Source organism: Lepisosteus oculatus, chromosome 4, assembly GCF_040954835.1.
Source record: "Lepisosteus oculatus isolate fLepOcu1 chromosome 4, fLepOcu1.hap2, whole genome shotgun sequence".
Classification (NCBI taxonomy): domain Eukaryota; kingdom Metazoa; phylum Chordata; class Actinopteri; order Semionotiformes; family Lepisosteidae; genus Lepisosteus; species Lepisosteus oculatus.
The window spans coordinates 47,845,669-47,865,883 of NC_090699.1; the positions used below are offsets into that span (position 1 = coordinate 47,845,669).

Below are 20,215 nucleotides of genomic sequence, written 5' to 3' on the forward strand. Positions count from 1 at the left end.
CTCTTCTTGGCCAATCAGAAGAACATGCCTTTTCTGTGTGAGATCTGCACTGTAAAATGCAATTCTGACTCTGAGGAGTTCAGTCACAATCCCACAGATGGTAGCTTCACACCACTGGCTCCTCAGTCAAGACCAGAACCAAATGTCTGAACCTCTTGTAATGAGAAAGATTATTACTGGAACACACATCAGCAGGATTCTAAAAAAACTTATCTCATGATGGTCTAAACCTAGCTCACATTGCTTATTATTTAACAGTGATAGAAAAAGAGCCAAAGTTTCAAAACCAAGCTTCCCTATGCACTGTATTGTAGTTCTGTATATGGATAAGTATAACCATGGGGCAGAATTACTTGCAGCTTTAACTTCATTTGCAGAAGCATGAAGTATGTTATACTTGTTGCTGAATCACAGACAGCACTAAAGAGGGAAAGGATAGATGTCTCCATTGAATAGATGCCTTTTTAGTCTTGGGTTTTTTCTGTGGTGATTACATGTGAAAGATGCATAGGCTACTACTGCCCTGCCTAAGAATTGCTGGAGAAGACTTTTTTATGTTTGTATATGTTTATGTTTGACTCGCACTTGCTTTAATATCGCACACTATACAAATATTAACACATAAGGACTATTAGTGACAGTAAAATTATTTTTTATGAGTTAAACTCAATCTTAATTATAATGCCTAAGAATTCAAACAACTATATGACTAAAAAGTTAAAAGTCACAAAGAATAACCTCCTTCTCATGCAAATTATATTAGGTAAGTTCTTATCACAACAGGTCATTTTTGTAAATCCTAATGCATTCTCATGTCATTATCACAACTGCTACCAATGCTCAATGAGGCACTTTGTCCACAAGTCTCCTGTAGTTCTCAGGGGTTATTTATTTCCTTTCTGATGGAAAACAGAAATGCTTTTCTTAAGTATGGAGACACATTACAAACACAGTTCACCATGTTCTAATTGGCAACAGGCTGAGTTGAGATCAAGATTGTACAGAATGACTCTTCCAACCTATCCAGTGGTTCTGCAAAGCGCTTTGAGAAGCCACCTTCAAAGGCACTATATAAAATAAAGTTTATTATTATTATTTCATTTGTTGTTTTGTTTGTTTGCTAAGCAGATGCCTTTTTGTTGGATCTTTGTCCAATTGATGAATTAATCTGATTTAAATCTAAAAATAAACATTTGACATGGTAAGAGATGTTCCCACAAGATCAACTAATAATTCACAGCATTCTCACCATGTGGGTACAGATCATGAGAATCAAATGAAAGTCCCACCACTGTCCCTTAATGCATAAGTCAAAGCTTATTGTCCAACAATTACTCACCCAGATGCTAAAATTGATTAATTTCTGAATATATTTCAAGGTCAAGCATTTTTTTTAATAACCTTATGGTGTTTAGATGATCTGTCACAAGATTTGACTGCCATTTCTATTTGCAACTCCTATGTTACAACTTTGACATGGTAGTTCTTTTATCACATCTTTTAAGCATACAAATGCACTCAGGTAACATCCAGTATATGGTATTTATAATATTTTCAGAAAATTAAAAGCAGAGACATGCGGTCACTACTTCACTCAAAATATTAAAACATTTTTTAAAGAATGTATGAATTTTACTAAGGAAATTGTACCTATTTTTTGGCTTTTCTTTGAATAATTCAAAATAAAAAAGCTTGATTGCTGTTGATACTTTAAACTCCCACAGGAGCACTGAATAATTATAACCTTTGTGAATGCTAATGTAATCGCTGATCACCTTATTAACTTATGTGCACAATGTTTTCGTTTCACTAAGAGTTTAAATATTCCAGGTGAAGACGTGTATCCATGTGCACATAAGTTACAAATGAGAGGAAGCCGATAACTCCATCTAGCAAGCCTATAACTCAGCTCAAGAGTGAAATGTCTTGACGTGCAACAGAATATTCTCTTGCCATGCTGTCACATTCTATCGCTGTTTAGACAGCAATGGACTGAAATCAGCCCACTAGAGTCTATGAACAGCAGAGCAATATGGCACAACACATTTAAAACAGAGAAAAAGTATTTTGAATCAGTTGTTTTGTGGGAGGAAGTGAAAGAAATTGCAAATGACACATCAAAATCATTCCAAACCTAAGGTACAGCATAAGGAAACAATAAAAAATACATACCTGTAATTTTTTGCATGTATTAAAATATATCAGAATGCAATCATTTTAATTAAATCCAACACAGTTTATTGATTATAAAATTAGCATATATATTACATTATTATGAGCATGTTATTTTATTCTGTACCCAGATTTCACAAAGGAGAGCTCTTCCTCTAGCTGTCAGTAAAGTAACAGGGACAGCATATATAGCTATGGAAATTATGTTTAACTATAGTACATGTGTGTTTTTATAGTATATCCATACGCAGGGACTCATCACCATGAAGAGGGATGTGTCTGGTTGGGGGAATAAGTTGAAAAAATACCTAGACAAAGATAACTCCTGATAAACTGACAATGTAGGGATATTTTAACAATATAAGTGGCCTTCTATACATAAAAATGACATCTTTTAAATCTAAATCTGCCAAGAATATTTGTTTCAAATCTATTTTTAGCCATGTTTGGCATTTCATTTATGTGGAGTACAGAGTAGTAAAATCATGATAATAAATGGAAATGGATCCCCACAAAAATAACACGAGAAATGTGTGTTAATCGCTTATAATTTGCAGGCTGTTGGAATATTTGAAAAACAAAAGATCAACACATTTTTATGTTATTCCAGCAGATGGTGTCCTTCTATTAATTCTCAATACAATAGACCTACATTGAATATCTAACACAGAGCAGAGAGCAAAACACAGTTCTGTTATGGAGAAGCTGAATGGAAACATTCCTCAACAAAGTAAAAGAAGGCTTAAGTACTCTTTACCAAGCAACGCATCTCTTCAGACAATGGCTTGATAGCTCAGGAAGTTTTCTCAACGTCACTTTGAAATTCTTTTAATGTATATTTAATTTTTTAATTAAAGAAAATGAAAAAATTGAAAATGAAAAAAAGAAAAATATGTATTTATATGTATTTTCTGTAATGGGATTTTTAAAAGAGGCTTAGAGTGCATGTGGTTTTAGGAAGAAAAATGTTCTGAAACAAATCCTGTGTTTTAAAGTTTAAGAGCAAATCTATAGTACCTGTAGTCTTTCCAGACTGGCAGTACATTGATTCTTGTAAAAAAAAAAAACACAACCTTCTCGTGTCCATCTTCACTTATTCTCTCACTATTGTTTAGGTACGAATTTTAAAAAAGAACACAAAGATTTTGTACTTTCATGCCAAAAATGAATTATAATTAATAATTAATAATAATTATAATTGCTTACACTTATATAGCGCTTTTCTGGACACTCCACTCAAAGCGCTTTACAGGTAATGGGGTCTCCCCTCCACCACCAATGTGCAGCATCCACCTGGATGATGCGACGGCAGCCATAGTGCGCCAGAACGCTCACCACACATCAGCTATTAGTGGGGAGGAGAGCAGAGAGTAATGAAGCCAATTCATAGATGGGGATTATTAGGAAATTAATGGGAAATTTGGCCAGGACGCCGGGGTTACACCCCTACTCTTTTCGAGAAACGCCCTGGGATTTTTAATGACCACAGAGAGTCAGGACCTCGGTTTTACGTCTCATCCGAAGGACGGCACCTGTTTACAGTATAGTGTCCCCATCACTATACTGGGGCATTAGGACCCACATGTACCGCAGGGTGAGCGCCCCCTGCTGGCCCCACTAACACCTCTTCCAGCAGCAACCTTAGTTTTTCCCAGGAGGTCTCTCATCCAGGTACTGACCAGGCTCACACCTGCTTAGCTTCAGTGGGTTGCCAGTTGTGAGTTGCAGGGTGACATGGCTGCTGGAATTCTATAAAGTCTGGAAAAAATACTTGAAATGATCAAATGAAATACAGATACAGCCATTCAAAGTTCACGGTACAGACCTGTACCACACGCATCTATGCACGAACCACCGCACCGTACCATGGTATGTGATTGGCTGGCCAAAATGACTGACAGGGGCACTCGTGGTGCATTGGTCGGTAGTGAAAAGATTTAATCATTTAATCTCTTTACTGTGTACATTTTAATCCGCTTAGTAGAATATTTATATTGAATTTTACAACTAAACGGAAATTTTAGCAGCTGAGCATAAAAAGAATAGGAGCATAACGCATCTGAAGGTCATAAACAATATTAATTTAAACATATTATGTAAACTGTATATTGCTGGTATTGGTATTCTAAAGTCTTATACTACTGTTTGTGCTATTATATCATTATTAATTTCTTTAGATACGCGATTCCATACTGTATTATATTCCCTATTAATCAAATTCTAAAAGTATGCTTTTGTTTGCTCCAATAACGAACATATTCGCAGAAAAGTTTAAAACGATCACTTTTCACAAAGTATATAAACATACAGTAACATGGTCAGAAGGAGCACGTAAAAACGTTTCTGAAATAACCACATGTAAGACTTGATGCTTAAAATGTTTAGGGAGAAATTAAATACTGGTGTGTATTTTTTCTTGAAACTACCAAGACCTACAATATACAGTATACATAATATGTTTATGTTCCTAAATTAATATAGTTTATGAGCATGTAAAAGGCATGGTAAATCGGAGATTCTCAAGACTTACTTTGTATGATTGGAAACGAATACGTGATGGGATCAACGAAATGCTGTGGTGTTACTTTTTGTCAGAGAAAAAATAGTCTTTTCCATTTACAAAAACGATTACAAAGTATGTGGACCAAGGTAATACTTTGAGTTTACAGCTTGTCCAAGGTCATTCATTATTAACACTATTAGTAATATCTTCGGTAAAGACTTTGATGCATAAAATATTTCTGCATAATTAAAATATTTATGATAAAGGTGGTAGATTTTGTACATTAGTCCAACTGAGCAATCTTGCTTTCATAAAATATACCAACTTTTTGATGTAGAATGATTAACGTGCTGTAACACACAGTTTAAATTTAAAAGTCTAAAGAGTATACAACTTAAATTCTTAACTGAATATTGTCCCTCAGCAGTGATCGGGATTCTAAACTGGGTGTTTTCTGGCGACAGCTCAAAAGCTTTACAATGAGAGGTTAAGCTTTATTAGCTTCACCTGATGGTAACTCTGGATACTATTATCATAACTGCGGTATGATGGGATATGACGTGTTATGACGCATTACGACACGTTAAACTACGACACTGCGTTTTACCACAGCGTACCTCACTTGTTTTGAATGGCTGCATCTGTATCAGCAAGAGGAACAATTTAACTTTATTTCCCACTCCAAACTATTTCCAGAAGCAACCAACACACATGAACACATCAAAAACATGATCATACTTGTACAATAATGTCATAGAATATACCGTAGATATAGTCGATAAGTACTCTATACACAGCATGTACAAACACTATTAAAATTTAAAAAAATGAAGTTTAAGAAAATAGTAAGATTGTAGGTACAACATGACTTCAGCACAATTCTAAAGAAAAAGGTTAAAATTGTGCAAAGATCTTCAGTAAAAGTAAAAGGAGAATGAAGATTCTGAAATGTTGCTACCTAGGGTGAAGGTGAGGAGAAGATCTATTTTTGGATTTTGAAATGTAATTTAATGAATGCACACTAAGAAGAGAAAATCCAAAGGTTTACATCATGACTACAATAATAATAAATGTTATGTTTTGTCAGTACTGAACATATTGTTTAAACATCCACAGTCGAGTCTGGAACAAATATGTGAACCCTTGTATTTAGTAACTGGTAGAACCTCCTTTAGCAGCAGTAACCTTCACTAAACATTTCCTGTAGCTGCTGTTCAGACTTGCACAATGGTTAGGAGGAATTTTAGATGATTCTTCTTTACAAACCTGTTTCAGTTCATTGATATTTCTGTAATTCCTTGCGTGAACAGCTCTCTTTAGGTCATGCCACAGCATCTCAATTGGGTTGAGGTCTGGACTCTGACTTGGCCATTCTAGAACACGTCTTCTGCTTAAGCCATTCTGATGTTGATTTACTCCTGTGTTTCGGGTCATTGTCCTGTTGTATCACCCAACTTCTATTAAGCTTCAGGTGACGGACTGCTACCCTGGCATTCTCCTGCAAATATTTCTCAATACAATTTTGAATTCATTGTTCCCTCTACGATAGCAAGCTGTCAAGGACCTGAGGCAGCATAGCAGCCCCAAACCATGATGCTCCCTCCACCATGCTTCACGGTTGGAATGAGGTTTTGGTGTTGGGGTTTTTTTCCCCCAAACATAGTGTTGCACGTTTCAACTTTTGTCTCATCCATCCACAGAACATTGTCCCAGAAGCATTGTGGAATATCCAGGTGGTCTTTTGCAAACTTCAGAAGTACAGAAATGTTTTTTTTTGGAGAGCAGTGGTTTCCTCTGTGGTGTCCTTCCATTAACACCATTCTTATTCAGTGTTTTCCTTATTTTGGACACATGAACAGAGACTTTGGCAAGTTCAAGAGTTTTCTGCAGGTCCTTTGCTGTTACCCTAGGGTTTTTTTTCACCTCCTTCAACATTGCCAGCTGCGTTCCTGCCGTAATCTTTGCAGGACGCCCACTCCTAGGAAGAGTAGCAACAGTACTGAAGTTCCTCCATTGGTAGAAGATTTGTCTTACTGTGGATTGATGAACACCCAGGCCTTTACAAATGCTTTTGTATTTTTTCAGCTTTATGCATCTCTGCAAGGTCAGAATCTGTCAGTAACCGACCTTTGTGTGCCTTTTTTATAGGGCAGGGCACCTCCAACCCACCTCCAATCTCATTTCATTGATTGGAATACCTGAGTCCAATTAGCTTTTGGAGAAGTCATTAGCCTACAGGTTCACATACTTTTTCCAATCTAGACTGTGAATGTTTAGTATTGACAAGAAGTACAATTGTTTGTGTTATTTAACCAGATTATGTTTGTCTATTATTGTGACTTAGTTGAAGATCAGACCACATTTTTAATTAATGTAATTATTGAGTAATTAATCCAGAAATCCAGGTAATTCCAAAGGGTTCACAAACATTTTTTTTGTAACTGTATATGCGATACACTATAGATATTATTACTCCAGTCCAGTTGAAAAATCTCACTTTCTTTGCAAACCTTCGTTGTACAGAGATGCGGCTTGTTTAGCAGATTTGAGCAGATTCTCATATGGCTCAAGGTCATAGCAGTCTGTATCAATTAATTTGTTGATTTTGCAAGATTCACAAGAGTTTCGTGTGCAAGCTGACCTCTGAATTCTGTCTTTATCTGTGATGCACAATGCTGAATGCCCCTTCCACATCACTGTTGGAACTAGGTAACAAATATATATATATATATTTTTTTGATAACAACAATATTGCACTGATAATGCTCCATGAGACCTGACCAAGCTAATAACCAGCAGTTCAATTATCTAACAGCTCAATAAACTCACCTCGACATGTCTTTTGCAATAATAAATAAACCACTGCCAGCTATGGAAATATCGCTGTTACAGACAGTGCAATGAGTTAATGTGCAGTAACATTGTTTTTTATAGGTATAAGGCAAAGGTAAACCTTTGTTTACTCTGATAAAAAATGGGTTTTGTATTTGACCTTTTTTTGTTGCTTCTCCATGTCGTTGTGTTACATAAACATTGCAAGTGGCACGGGTGCGTGCATGCAGACAATGACATGTAAATCGCTGTTGCTGAAGGGGGGGGGGGGTGTCTGCCAAAATTGCGGCCCAGGAGGGGGTTCTCCTCGTGAAAACAAATCGTGGACAGGAAAATATTTTGCTGATGATTTTTCGGACCAGGGGTGTCACCAACAGAAAAATTCCACGAGATCACTCGCAGGAGTCAGGGAGGAGATGCTGATTTCCCGGAGACTCCCAGGACTTCCGGGAGACTTGGAATGTCTGCACTTTAAAGTCATGCTGTTTTCTTTATCCAGAAATGTAGGGCATCTCTGTGTAATAACATGGTTCCAGGCATCCAGGCCTGGACAACAGTGGGAAGGGAGATCTCTAAGGAAAATCAGATTCTTTTTGCACAGTAAGTGGTGTACCACAAATAAGTGGCATCATTCCCTCTGGACAAGAATTTCCAAACCAAAGGCCCAGTATGGTGACAAATTACAGTATGCTGTACCGCAGGAAGAGACATTCTTATAATGTGATGATAAACAAAGGTCCTGATTACTTTCGTTTGGGTTTGATTAAATAACTAAAGATAATATATTTCTGTAAGTTAGAGCTTATACAGTTAATGACACTGTTTGTAAGAGTGAGGGTGTTAACTCAAATTCCATTTTGACTGTGCTTGGGACAGAAGTGCTATACAGTACAAATGAAAGACATTGTTAGTGTTAACACAGAATCTGAAGGTACTGTACATGTATAAACTTCACTTTCAATGATGTATTTGCAATTTAAAACTAGCTGTTTTTTTAGAAAATGCTGAAGAGAAGGGAAAATGCTCTGAAAAGTTTAAACACAAAAATAAAACACAAATATTCAAAATTCCCATTTGTTTAAGAGATGCACTGTGCAGGTCTATAACTGAAGTTCTTCATCCCACAGATTCTTACTCTGCTCAGAAACATTGACTCAGTTAATATCTCCTGCTTCTTCTCTCATTCATGCAGAGGTAGATACAGAGGTAATGGGATACATACTAGTAGAGGTAGCATTAAAAGAAGAACAGCTTTTGGTGAATAAATTAAACTTAAGATAAACTCAGCTGTAAATAATAGACCCAGTACTTCACTTCAGCTGATTTTATCTCTCCAATGGGAAACAGCCAGTAAGCACTTGTCTTGTAAAGTGTGACTGGCAAGGGATTCATAGCCTGGTGTAATTTGAGATTTTTATGATACTGTACATGTGCAAATCAACCAACCATTCACTCCATTTATATTAGGCTCTTTGGTAACAGCCGGTGATCAGATTTAATTGTGCCCCAGGATGTAGACGTCATACTGTACCTGGATGGAAATTGTCAGTGAGGTACCCTGAAAGTGTTTCTCCACTACATTTGCCACTCTCTGTGTCATCCTGAACAAGTCTGCCACCTCCTCAGGATGAAGGTCCCGAAAACGCTCCACTGGTCTGAGAGGGCAGATGAGCACATCTGACATTGATCTGTGTTAAAGAAAATCACAATCCTACTGACAGCCAGAGGAGTCAGTGGTGCATGTTGTTCAATCATTAGTGGTGAATGATTGGTCAGATCCAATAAGAAAAGTGCTTGGGGATCCCTTGGAATGAAAAGTGCTATGTAAATACAACAAATCATCAGTATTTTTACATAGTTATTATTTACATCTTTGTAATAATTAGAAGTATTGGAAAAAGGCAGTTATGATGTGCTATATATTCACAAACAGCTAAAGCAAAGTTTTTGAACCAGTGTGCTGTAGAATTTTGGATAGATTATATAGATTAAATATTGTACCCAAAGTGTCATGATGCATGTTGCAAACAAGACAGAAACACAGGCCATTGTCTAAGACTGCTCACGTGAGAAGTGTGTGTGGTGGTAGTTAAGTGTTTCAAGTCTCAAGGACACAGAGTGGCTGAAGAGTTTTTACTGTTGTCTGATTCTGTCAGAATTAGATGACTATACCATTAGAGGCAAACTCATATTAAACACTAAACATATGGTTTTCTAAATATTTCCTAAATATTTTGTTTGGAATATTAATAAGCCCAGACCAGGAATATCTACAGTATATAGGATGGGGACAGTGTACTGTACAGTTGTTATGTTTTGGTAAATGTACCATGGGATAAAAAAACGTTGAGAAACACTGGCCTAAAATATGGCCTAGAGAGTCCCAGGGTGATTCTCTGTACAGGGAAATTTATACTACTACAAAATAATACTACACTTCAAAAAGATGTTTCATTCAAGTATGAGACTTTGGCCCCTAAAGCCACTGTCTATTCCTTGTGATTTCTGTTCCTAGTTTTCTAAAGAAATAAAACAGTGAAAATGATTTAGTCACATGGATGGATTATGGTTGATTATGTTGTCTAGTTTATATACTGAGAGAGAGGGAGAGAGATGTGCTAAAGTTATAATTTTAACATACTGTACTCCATGTAGTACAATAACTTGTTTATTTTTCCATTCTCATTTCTTTCAATTTAATATTCATGTTAAATATTTATATATTTAATATTCATAAATTTTAATTATATTAATACAAGTAAAAACATATTCCAGCTAAGTTTTCTTGAATGTTTTTGTCTTCTTAAGCACATTATATTAGCTTTTAACAAACAAAATATAAAAACATGAAAGATGTTGTTGTGATACTATATGTGATACTATATAATGTTTACTTAAGTATACCTACAATGTTCAATAAAACGTTTTTCTTTAACCTAACAGTGAATGATTAGATGCTTCAGAAATGTATCTGTGGCATAGCTGTGATCAAATTACACAACAACAATAATAAATACAACTTTATTTCTGAATTACTGTCAAGTAAATTAAGGCAAACTTGACCACAAAAGTATAAAGATACTGGAAGCAGTTATTAAATAAAATGCAAAACGTTAATGAAAAAATGAGTTTCAGATTTGTCCAGTCTAGTGTTCCTATCAGCAGGTACTGGAAAACCATAGAGTCTACATACAGTATAATGTACAGTATCTTTATGACATAACTGAATCATACTTAATGGTTTTATATTTTTATATTACAACTGTTTTCAATTCTATGGTTCAATTCTATAATATTCAATTCAATTCTATTTTCCTGCATTGTGTTACTGTTCTGGTCTTTATAGAATATAGGACAGAGCAGATCTTCTCTATCCTGGTGATTTCAATGAGTTCTCACTTATCTGAAGCCTTGAGTGAACCAACAATTTAAATAGATGTTGCTCCTCATTTTGCTTTTCTAAAAGATGTAACAATTTTACATTACAAAATTCAAAAGTTAAAAGAAAGGAAACATTAAAATAATATTTATTAATCTATTAGTTCAATAAAGTGTTCAAGTATGTACTTTAGAGCTCCTGTGCAGCAAACGCCTGTGACAATGAGGTTACATGGAACAGGATTGGGAAATGCTGGTTCAGTATGCTATGGTCTACAGGGATATTGTCACATTAAAGCACGATGTGGTCATTAGTCTGTAATTACTGATGCTACTGTACCTGTAGCCATAGCTGACCATGGCTTTCTAAGACCCCTAGGTAAGATCTTGGAAAGGGGCCCTCCAGATCACAATTTGTGCATAATGTATCATTATTAGCTCCCATTCCAAACACATTTGACTATTTAGAGAAAAATAAATGAATTATTAAGCAGCTATGAAGAACACATAACAAATAAATTACAAACAAGAACAAGAAGCACACATTTGAAAAAGATAACAGTGAAAGTAATAACACGAAACATGAATCTGTTAACTTCTAGTAAATCACCTCAAGTATTTCCACATTTTCTAACTAGAAAATGTGGATCGTCAACTGCTCACTATCTACATGAATCTGACAGACTTAAAACTAAATTAAATACAAATGCATTATTATAACAACTTGAGTTGGCATGCAGTACCTCTGCTTTGAGATCCCTTATCCTGAACTTCTTTTCTGTACTTCTTTTTCTCAGTATGTCCTTTTAGAGGATGGTTTTGCAACTACATTATTTAAATTTTTACCATTAAAAAATGTGGGCATAGTTTGCAACACAAGGAACAGGTCAGTTGTAATATTTAATTACATGTTAGATGTAATGACAGATTAATAAAATTGATCAACACAACATTCACTACTTCCTGAAACTAGACAAAGCACAGCATTCGGTGTAGCAGTAGCTGAATCCGCACTCATATTGTCATCTTACAGTGAGGATGATAGTCATTTACTACATAGAAATAAACTACTACACTTATATTTACAATTAATAATACAGTAATTTATAACCGACACACTTTTTAACGGCCTAAATTAGCGCAGGAACAACAGAATGAGCCACTGGAGGAAACTGTTGCTTACATTTAAATGCGGCGAAAATGGAGTGTTGCATATTGAAGTTCCTAGGCAGTCGTCTAGTTCACCTAAGCCTAGGGACAGTGTGTGGCACAGTGTACCTATAGACTCTAGCACAAGAATGTGACACTGAAGCAATGTCATCCATAACCTACACTTTTCTATAGTTCATTTCTTGTATCGTACTACTGTACGTAAAACACATACTGTAGATCCTCTCCATTGTCAATAGTTTCCACAAATTCCCAATTCCAAATGCCAGCACAAGGTAAGGTAATTCCCTTTCAAATAGCTAAAAGTTAGTTCAGGAGTGAGATGTAATACTGTATTTCAAATAAAATACTAAGTAACAATATTTAAATATTGATAAGAAACTATCATGCAGACAATACCATAGTATACAAAATGCAGTTAGTAACAGATTAAATATTTAGAAATAATGTTACATACTGTATTTTTTATTGTATACTAAACACCATTAACTGTGGACATTTTTAAAACATATTAATTTGAATCTGTATTATTTATATTGACTATATATTGTGTAAACAGAGATTGGAGCACCTAACTCAAAAACTGTACAATCAAAGAGTTCTGTACTAACATCCATCCATTTTCTAAATGCTTTCTCAAACACTGGATCGCAGGGGTGCTGGAGCCTATTCCAACAAGCAACAGGCACTTCCTGAATGTCTGACATGCACACACTCACACCAGGGACAACTTTTCCAGAAGCCAGTTAACATGCCAGTATGTCTTTGGACTGAGGGAGGAAACCAGAGAATCTAGAGGAAACCCACGCAAACAGAGAAAAACATGCAAACCCTAAGAACTGAACCAGGGCCCCAGCACTGCAAGTGCTGGAAAGACAGCAATGTTAACCACTATGCCATTGTACTAAATTCATTCTAAGAAAATACCAAGATAGAATTATTCAGAGCCTTGAAGTAGAAAGTACACTACATCTACTTTTTTTTTTCCTTTATACAACTGAGTGAGACAACACATGAGAAAGATCGAGGTTTACAACAGCAATGAATAACATCAAGTTTTATCATCTTATAAAAACCAAACCAAACAGCAGGTGGTTTTGAACAGTGTGACTCATTTTTTGTATTATAATATTAATCCAGTTGGTTTCACAATGCCTCATGCTCTACATTTTGTTCCATCCCCGATGAGAGGAGATGAGTAGATCTGTATTTCAAAACATATCTCCCAAGGTCTGTGGTATTTGAAAAAACATGTTTCTTACCACAGATGTATTCATTATTTAGCATTATTAATACATGCTTATGCAATCCTTTATCTCAAAAAGGCAATTAATCTGGAGAGTTTTGAACAACTTTATATTTTATTTAAGATGGTCTACCTTGGCTTAAGACAAAATACCATCATGCATTTAGTGCCCCTCTATGGATGGAGGGCTGTGTGCGTGAGAGAGAAAAAAATAAGAAGAAATTATTGAACAGAACACCTATTGCATCTAGTGTTTAACATAATGAGTAATGAAGTGATTGAAGACAGAATGCCAAGATGACTTTCACTGCAGCATTTATTATAGAATGCTTTGCAAAAGTGAAAATTTTAAGTGAATCAAAACTTGAATACTTAAACTGAACACTTTGATAGGTGATAGAAGGTAAATGTCAACAAAAAAATCAAAACCCAATCAAAATCAATGACGAAAATAAGTTGTTTGCGTAAGTATTCATCCACTTTGCTATGGGCAAAAATAAATTAGTTAATGGGAACAGAATTACTTTGACAAGTCACACTATGTCACACAAATGGATTGTCACACAACTAAATGGCCTCTACCTGGGTTCAATTAATAATTTTTCATATGATTTCAGATAAATATTCTGGCAGGCAGCTGTCAGGCATGTAGTGATTTTCAAAAAAATATTAAACCATGAAACTGCTTAGATCAGAATGTCCATACAAACTGAGCAACTGAATAAGGAGGAAACTGGTGAGAAAAAATATTAACTTGAAGGAGTTCAATGGCTGAGAGGGAAGAAAAAAGTCAACAAAACAATAAAAGAGTCACGCCATATTCCTGGCTTATTGTGAACAGAAAGAAAGAAATAAAATCCCACATTGAACTTTCAAAAAAAAAATTAAACAATACTGCAAGTACTGCAAACATGAAGAACATTTTTTGTAGTCATGCAAGAACAAAACTGAAGCTTTTTGATCAAAATGTAACACAAATACAGTGCATCACTCAATCAACACAACCCCCGTTGTTAAGGGAGGTGTTATGGGGCTCTTTCTTATCTGCTGGGACTGTTGAAACTTGTCAGTACTGAGGAAGAAGTGAATGGAGATAGTACAGACAAGTCATAGAGGAAAACTCTATGCTTTAGTTTGCAAAAACCTAAAATGGGGATTGTCATGAGGACAATAGTGCCAAACTTACACTATAGACAAAGTCCTGATTTGTAGCCAATATGAATTATGAATTAAGGAATTATGAATTAAAATTGGTTTTAAGACTTTAGAATAGTTGTAACTTCATGATCCACAACCACCCTGACAGAGACTGAGCAAGATTACAAAAAAGAATAGGTGAAAATAACACCATCCAGGGATCTAAAGGTGGTAGAAACTCATCAAAAAGATCTGCATCTATAATTGCTTCCAAAGGTGTTTCCATCTAGTATTATGTCAGGGGTGTCAAGCATGATTCTAATAAATTAAAAGGCACCAATGTGGAGAATTATACACAATAATGAGAGCTACAAAGAAAGAGAGAAACATTCTGGGAGGTATATTACCTGACGTTTTAATGAATACTTGTGCTGTTGAACACAAACACTGTAAAACTTCTATTAAAGGAATGGAAGAATACTTATGTACTCATTTCAATAGTGTATTGAAAAAAAATGGTTGATCCAAAGTAGATATTAATTTAATACACGTAAATAAAATAAATTTTACTTACAGTAAGCCCTAGAAGACAAGATAGGGGGATGTGGATATAACATGAAAAAAAATAAAAAGAAGAACAATTCATATTTGTCTTGCTACAGTACATTATTCAGAACAAACACTGCCAAGTTCTGAGCTAAGTCCCAGACAGACAAGCTCCAGCTGAGATAAAAACAAATGATAAGAATATCAATGGTTTTGATAAAAGAAAGATAAACCCATTTGAATTGGAAATGTGGTCAAGTTTAGATAAGAACTATTCTCCATTTCAATAAAACGGAAATCAATGTAAATACAGAGCATTCTCATTCTACCAGATAAGAAGTATCTAATAAACCTGTTTTTACTGAGCTTTGGAAGTATTAACAAGTTTGTATTTCATGTATAAATGTTTTAAATGTTTAGAAAGTTGAAAAAAAATACAATAGATTTATATAATGTACAGTATATATAAGAATTTGCTATGAACACAAATATGGCACATGCAGAAGTGCATAATGCAGAAGGCTCCATAGCCGAAACATTGTGTTTCTTTTCTTCTCTTTTCAGCATGGAATAAACCTTTACTCGTTCCTTTATAAATGGTCTATACCAATAGGTCTTTTTCAGTTACAAGTAAGTTTATAGAAACCATGACTAAATTTAAACTAGTAAATCATTTGTATAGCAAGAAGATTCCAAGGTATAAGTCTACAAAAGCTAGGTCTTAAACCTGTTACAGATTTCTGAACAAGCAACAGCAGAAATGGATAAGAAAAGAGCATATGATGTGGTATAGTGTATTTTGATTTTCTGCAAGGATTTTCTTAAGGTTCCTCATCAAAGATTAATTCTCAAATTCAAGGTAATACTGGCACTTTAATTAAAAATTTGTTAATGGACAGCACACAGATGTAAGAAAATAAATAAAGATGTGAGAAATAAATGGTGTGATGCAATTAGTAGAGTACCACAGGGATCTGTTATAGGAGCACTACTCCTCATAGCTTATGTCAATGATCAAGATTCTGGTAGCAAACTACCCCCCCCCCCCCACAATACCAAACTAAGAACATCAGCAGACACTACTGAAGAAAATTTCAAAAAGATTTAGAATTAATTGTGGGATTAGGCAAACACCTGGCAGGTGCCATTTAATGTACACAAGTGCAGGGGAACAGTGGTTAGCATTGCTGCCTCGTAGTACTGGTGCCACGGGTTCATTTTTGGACATGGGATTCTATTTGTATGAAGTTTGTATGTTCTCCACATGATCACCTACAGTAGGTTTCTGCCTGGTGCTCTGGTTTCCTTCTACAGTCCAAAAGCTTACTGGTAGGTTAATTTGCTTCTGGAAAAATTGGTCTGTGCATTTCTGTGTTTGAGTTTGTCTATCTTGTGATGGACTGGCATACAGTCTAGGGTGTATCCCGACTTACACCTGTTGCTTGCTAGGAGAGGGCAGGCTTTCCCACAACCCTAAATTGAAAAAAGTGATTAGAATGTGGATAGATATGCAGGTACTGTAGTTGCATGCAGATACTGTAGCAAAACATACTGTATATTAGAATTTCAAAATTTGAAATATAACCTTAAAGTGACATCTGAGAAGATTTGAGATATGAAAATGGAAATATATTGTTAAAAGTTAAGATTAAAATTGTACAAGGCAGTAGGCAGACCACATTTAGAAAATGTGGTTAGTACATTACAAAATAGATATGGCTGGAATCTGGAATCTGTTGAACCCAATTCATACATTCATACAAACTGTTACTGTTAGCAACCAAAAGGGCTTCAGGGGGTTCCTGAGTTTTTTTCAGGGAAAAATCACTTGTTTTTCTGTTCAAGGAATTACTTCGTCAGATACTGGAACAAATACCTCAAACCTAAAAAACACATTGTTTTTCTCCCTCATGCAGTTCAATTGATAATCATTCACTTGGCAACCTGAACAAGTCAGCTGTCTGAATCACGAACTGAGGGTAGCAAATAAACACCTGATATCATTTCAGGAGACATTTAAATAACTAACCAATAAGAAAAGAAACTTTTTCAATAGAATTGTGAAAATCACTTTTAAGTACTGATTCAGTGTTGCTATCCAAAATCACTATATGGAACTGTCACGGACGTCCAAAGGGACAAACCGTGGGGAGCAGGAGAGCAGAAAAAGACCCATATGCGTAGAGGCGAGACGGGAAAAAGGCCCGGGCTCATTAGTGCAAAGAGTTCAGGAATGCCGTATAGAAACCTATGCCCTCAGGGAGCGGACGTGGGGCGCCCTGGTGCTAGGCGGGTCTCAGGACATCCGAACCTCAATGCTGAGCGAGGACAGAGTGCAAGACCCGGAAATATATAGCCCAAGGGAAAGAGAGGGACAGGAAGGACAGCAGACCGGAAACTAGGGACAGGACAGAGAAGGAGCACCCTCTGGCTGCAGAGGGCGTGACAGGAACATTGTCTCTGACTTTCACTGTAATGAAAACTGGACCAAAAAAAACTCATTGTAACACCGGGAATGCAGATTCTTAACAGTCAAACAAAACAAATCTCAGATATAATTTTGCAAGAATTTTCAGGCAAACCACTGAAACAAGATGCATGCAACATGTTCAACTATTTAGTGATATCACAGGTATACAAACATGGCACTGGCAGACAGAACGGACAACTGAGATTCTTTACCCCCACATGCAAGGCCACTGTTAAATATTGGCAAATAGTCACTTGTATTAACACTTGTGCGCTCCAAAAAAAAGAATAATAAGGTCTAAATTGAGATTTGCAATAATTCTCATTAAAAATGATTCATAAATATACTTCATAAATACTCAAGTATTTACCTGGTAATGTTGAAGGAGCAAAAATACTGGGAAAACTGGCTGATGGCTTTCCGTGTTGGTCCAGTGTTTGTTACTGGGTATCAGACATTCAAAACAGAGCTATGGATATCTTGATTTAACTTCTGTGTTTGGATTCCAAGTCCAAATGAAAATCAAAACCCATTTCAGTTAAGGAAAATGGGAAAAAGGTAAAAGAGATGAACAACTAATCTGAATTACAGCACATAAATGAGGAAAATGGATGCTGTGTATACCACTTCGTTAAAATATTCACCCCCTTCCAATGACGTCCCATTTTGTCAAATTATAAATAATGTATGAACACTTTTTAAAGTGAATATTTTTAAATCACGACTTGAATGCACAAATTGAATACTTTGATTGGTGAAGAAATGTCAGCAATACTGCAAATAAAAGTATTTACCCTCCTTGTTATGGAAAACCTAAACAGGTTCAGATGTACAATGTTATGTTGATAGGTAACACAATTAGTTATACTCTGTGTGTGCAATAATAGAGATTTACATGATTTCAGAATACTGTAAATATTCCTGTCTCTTTAAGCTCACTCAGTGAATTTGAAAGAAAGATAAAAAAAACACAGGGACAAGGCTGTGTAGAATATTAAGAGACATTTTGGGAGTAAGGTGGGGATATACCTCAGTTATACATTTTTCTTCATTAGGGTGCATTTTATGGATAGGGATATCTGCTCCCATTTATTTTGTGGCATCCAGGGTGCAGAGAGAGTGATTTTACTACAGGTTGCTTTGTATTTAGTTAGCAGCTCATCTCTTGTGTGGCCTCTGTAGGCATATTAAGAGTTTAGTGCTAAGTAACAGACTGGGGTTTTCTGGGTGACCAGAATGTTAGGTCTCTGAAACGCCTTGTCTGTAAATACTGTATATAATGTAACTTTGTGTGTTGTTTGTTTTCTGTCTTGTGTAGTTTATTGTAATATTTGTTTTAACCAAGTGTGACTGGATTATTACTCCTCTCAACAAAGCTGTGCCAGAGAATAAATAATTCACATGCCTCTAGTTATACCAGCTTCTCAGGTATATTGTTTGAAATCACATACAAGTTGGGAGTTATGAATAATTATTTCACTGACAAAATTGACTATATCGCTCGGTCAGATACTGATTTTCACCAGTTTCGTAACTCCCCATTTGTAACAATATCAAAACACTTGTGCCAGTACACAACAACACACTGAACTCTGAGAAACATGAAAAGGGTTATTTTCTGTCACTTTCATCCATCTATTTTGTAACTGGTCATGGGGCAGCCGGAACTTATCCCAGCAAATAATGTGCAGGATGCCAGTCCATCACAGGGCAGACACAGACAAATACAAACACTCTGACTCAGGGCCAATATTCCCAGAAGCTAATTAACCTACAAGTATGTTTTTGGACTGTAGGAGGAAACTGAAACTCCCAGAAGAAACCCATACGAACATGGGGAGAACATACACACTCCACGAAGATAGCACCCCAGGTGTGGAATTGAACTTAGGGCCAAATCACTGCAAGATAGCATTGCTAACCACTGTGTCATTGTGCCGCCCCCAGTTACATTCAATGTGGGTAAAAAGGAGATGGTTTTAATATTGAATCATGAATGTTACAATGCCCATTTAAATCTTAAAATCATCAAACTGACACAAGCATTCTAGGCTTCATCTTCTGTAGGGCAAACTTTATTCAGGACTAGAAAACTGACGTTCGCTACGATACCAAAATAGCAGAGCACTGAAGCTGTTTTTCCTAGAAAAAAAAAACAGAAAATCATCAGATTTTTTTTTCGATAAAATGCAAGTGAATAACCTCAGCTGTCACCAGCACTGCTAATAGTAGGGAAATGAAGCGCAAGCCTATCAAGAGTCTGCATTCATTATAATAAACACAGTGCCACTTAGGTGGAAGGAGTTTGATGCCTCAAATAACAGAGTGTTGAAAATAAAGCATTAAACAATTAAATGTCAGCTTTACTGACAGTAGGCTGTTGAATTTCATTATATGTCTAAAACAAACTGAAGTTATTTGATTAAAAAAAGTTCATTTTTAATAAAAAAAGGAAAACAAACATTATAATACAAGAACTGTTACAAACAGGATGTGATTATTTGGCTCATAAACCTCATTTGGGTTTTTAGCAGCTAATTGATCCAAGAATCTTATCCAGGTGTTTCATGAAGGAAGCCAGAGTATCAGCTTCAATCACATGGCTGGGTAGCTTGTTCCATACTCACACAACCCTATATGTAAAAAAGTACCTCCTATTCTCAATTTTAAATGCACTTCCACATACAGTACAGTAGTTTCCAGTTGTGTCCTCTGGTCTGTGTTTCCCTGTTGGTTCTTAAGAAATCCATTACATTGACTG

General features: G+C 35.8%; 1 protein-coding gene across 3 annotated transcripts in view; it reads right to left on the minus strand.

The window, feature by feature from the left end:
• The window catches only part of LOC102688363 (fragile histidine triad diadenosine triphosphatase), a 493,799-nt gene that overhangs the window by 140,399 nt on the left and 333,185 nt on the right, over positions 1–20,215 (minus strand). For all 3 annotated transcript variants that reach the window (XM_069189317.1, XM_006630661.3, XM_015347081.2), the window contains one exon: positions 9,039–9,184. In XM_069189317.1, coding sequence (XP_069045418.1) covers positions 9,039–9,184 — 146 coding nt within the window. The remainder of the gene's footprint in view (positions 1–9,038; positions 9,185–20,215) is intronic.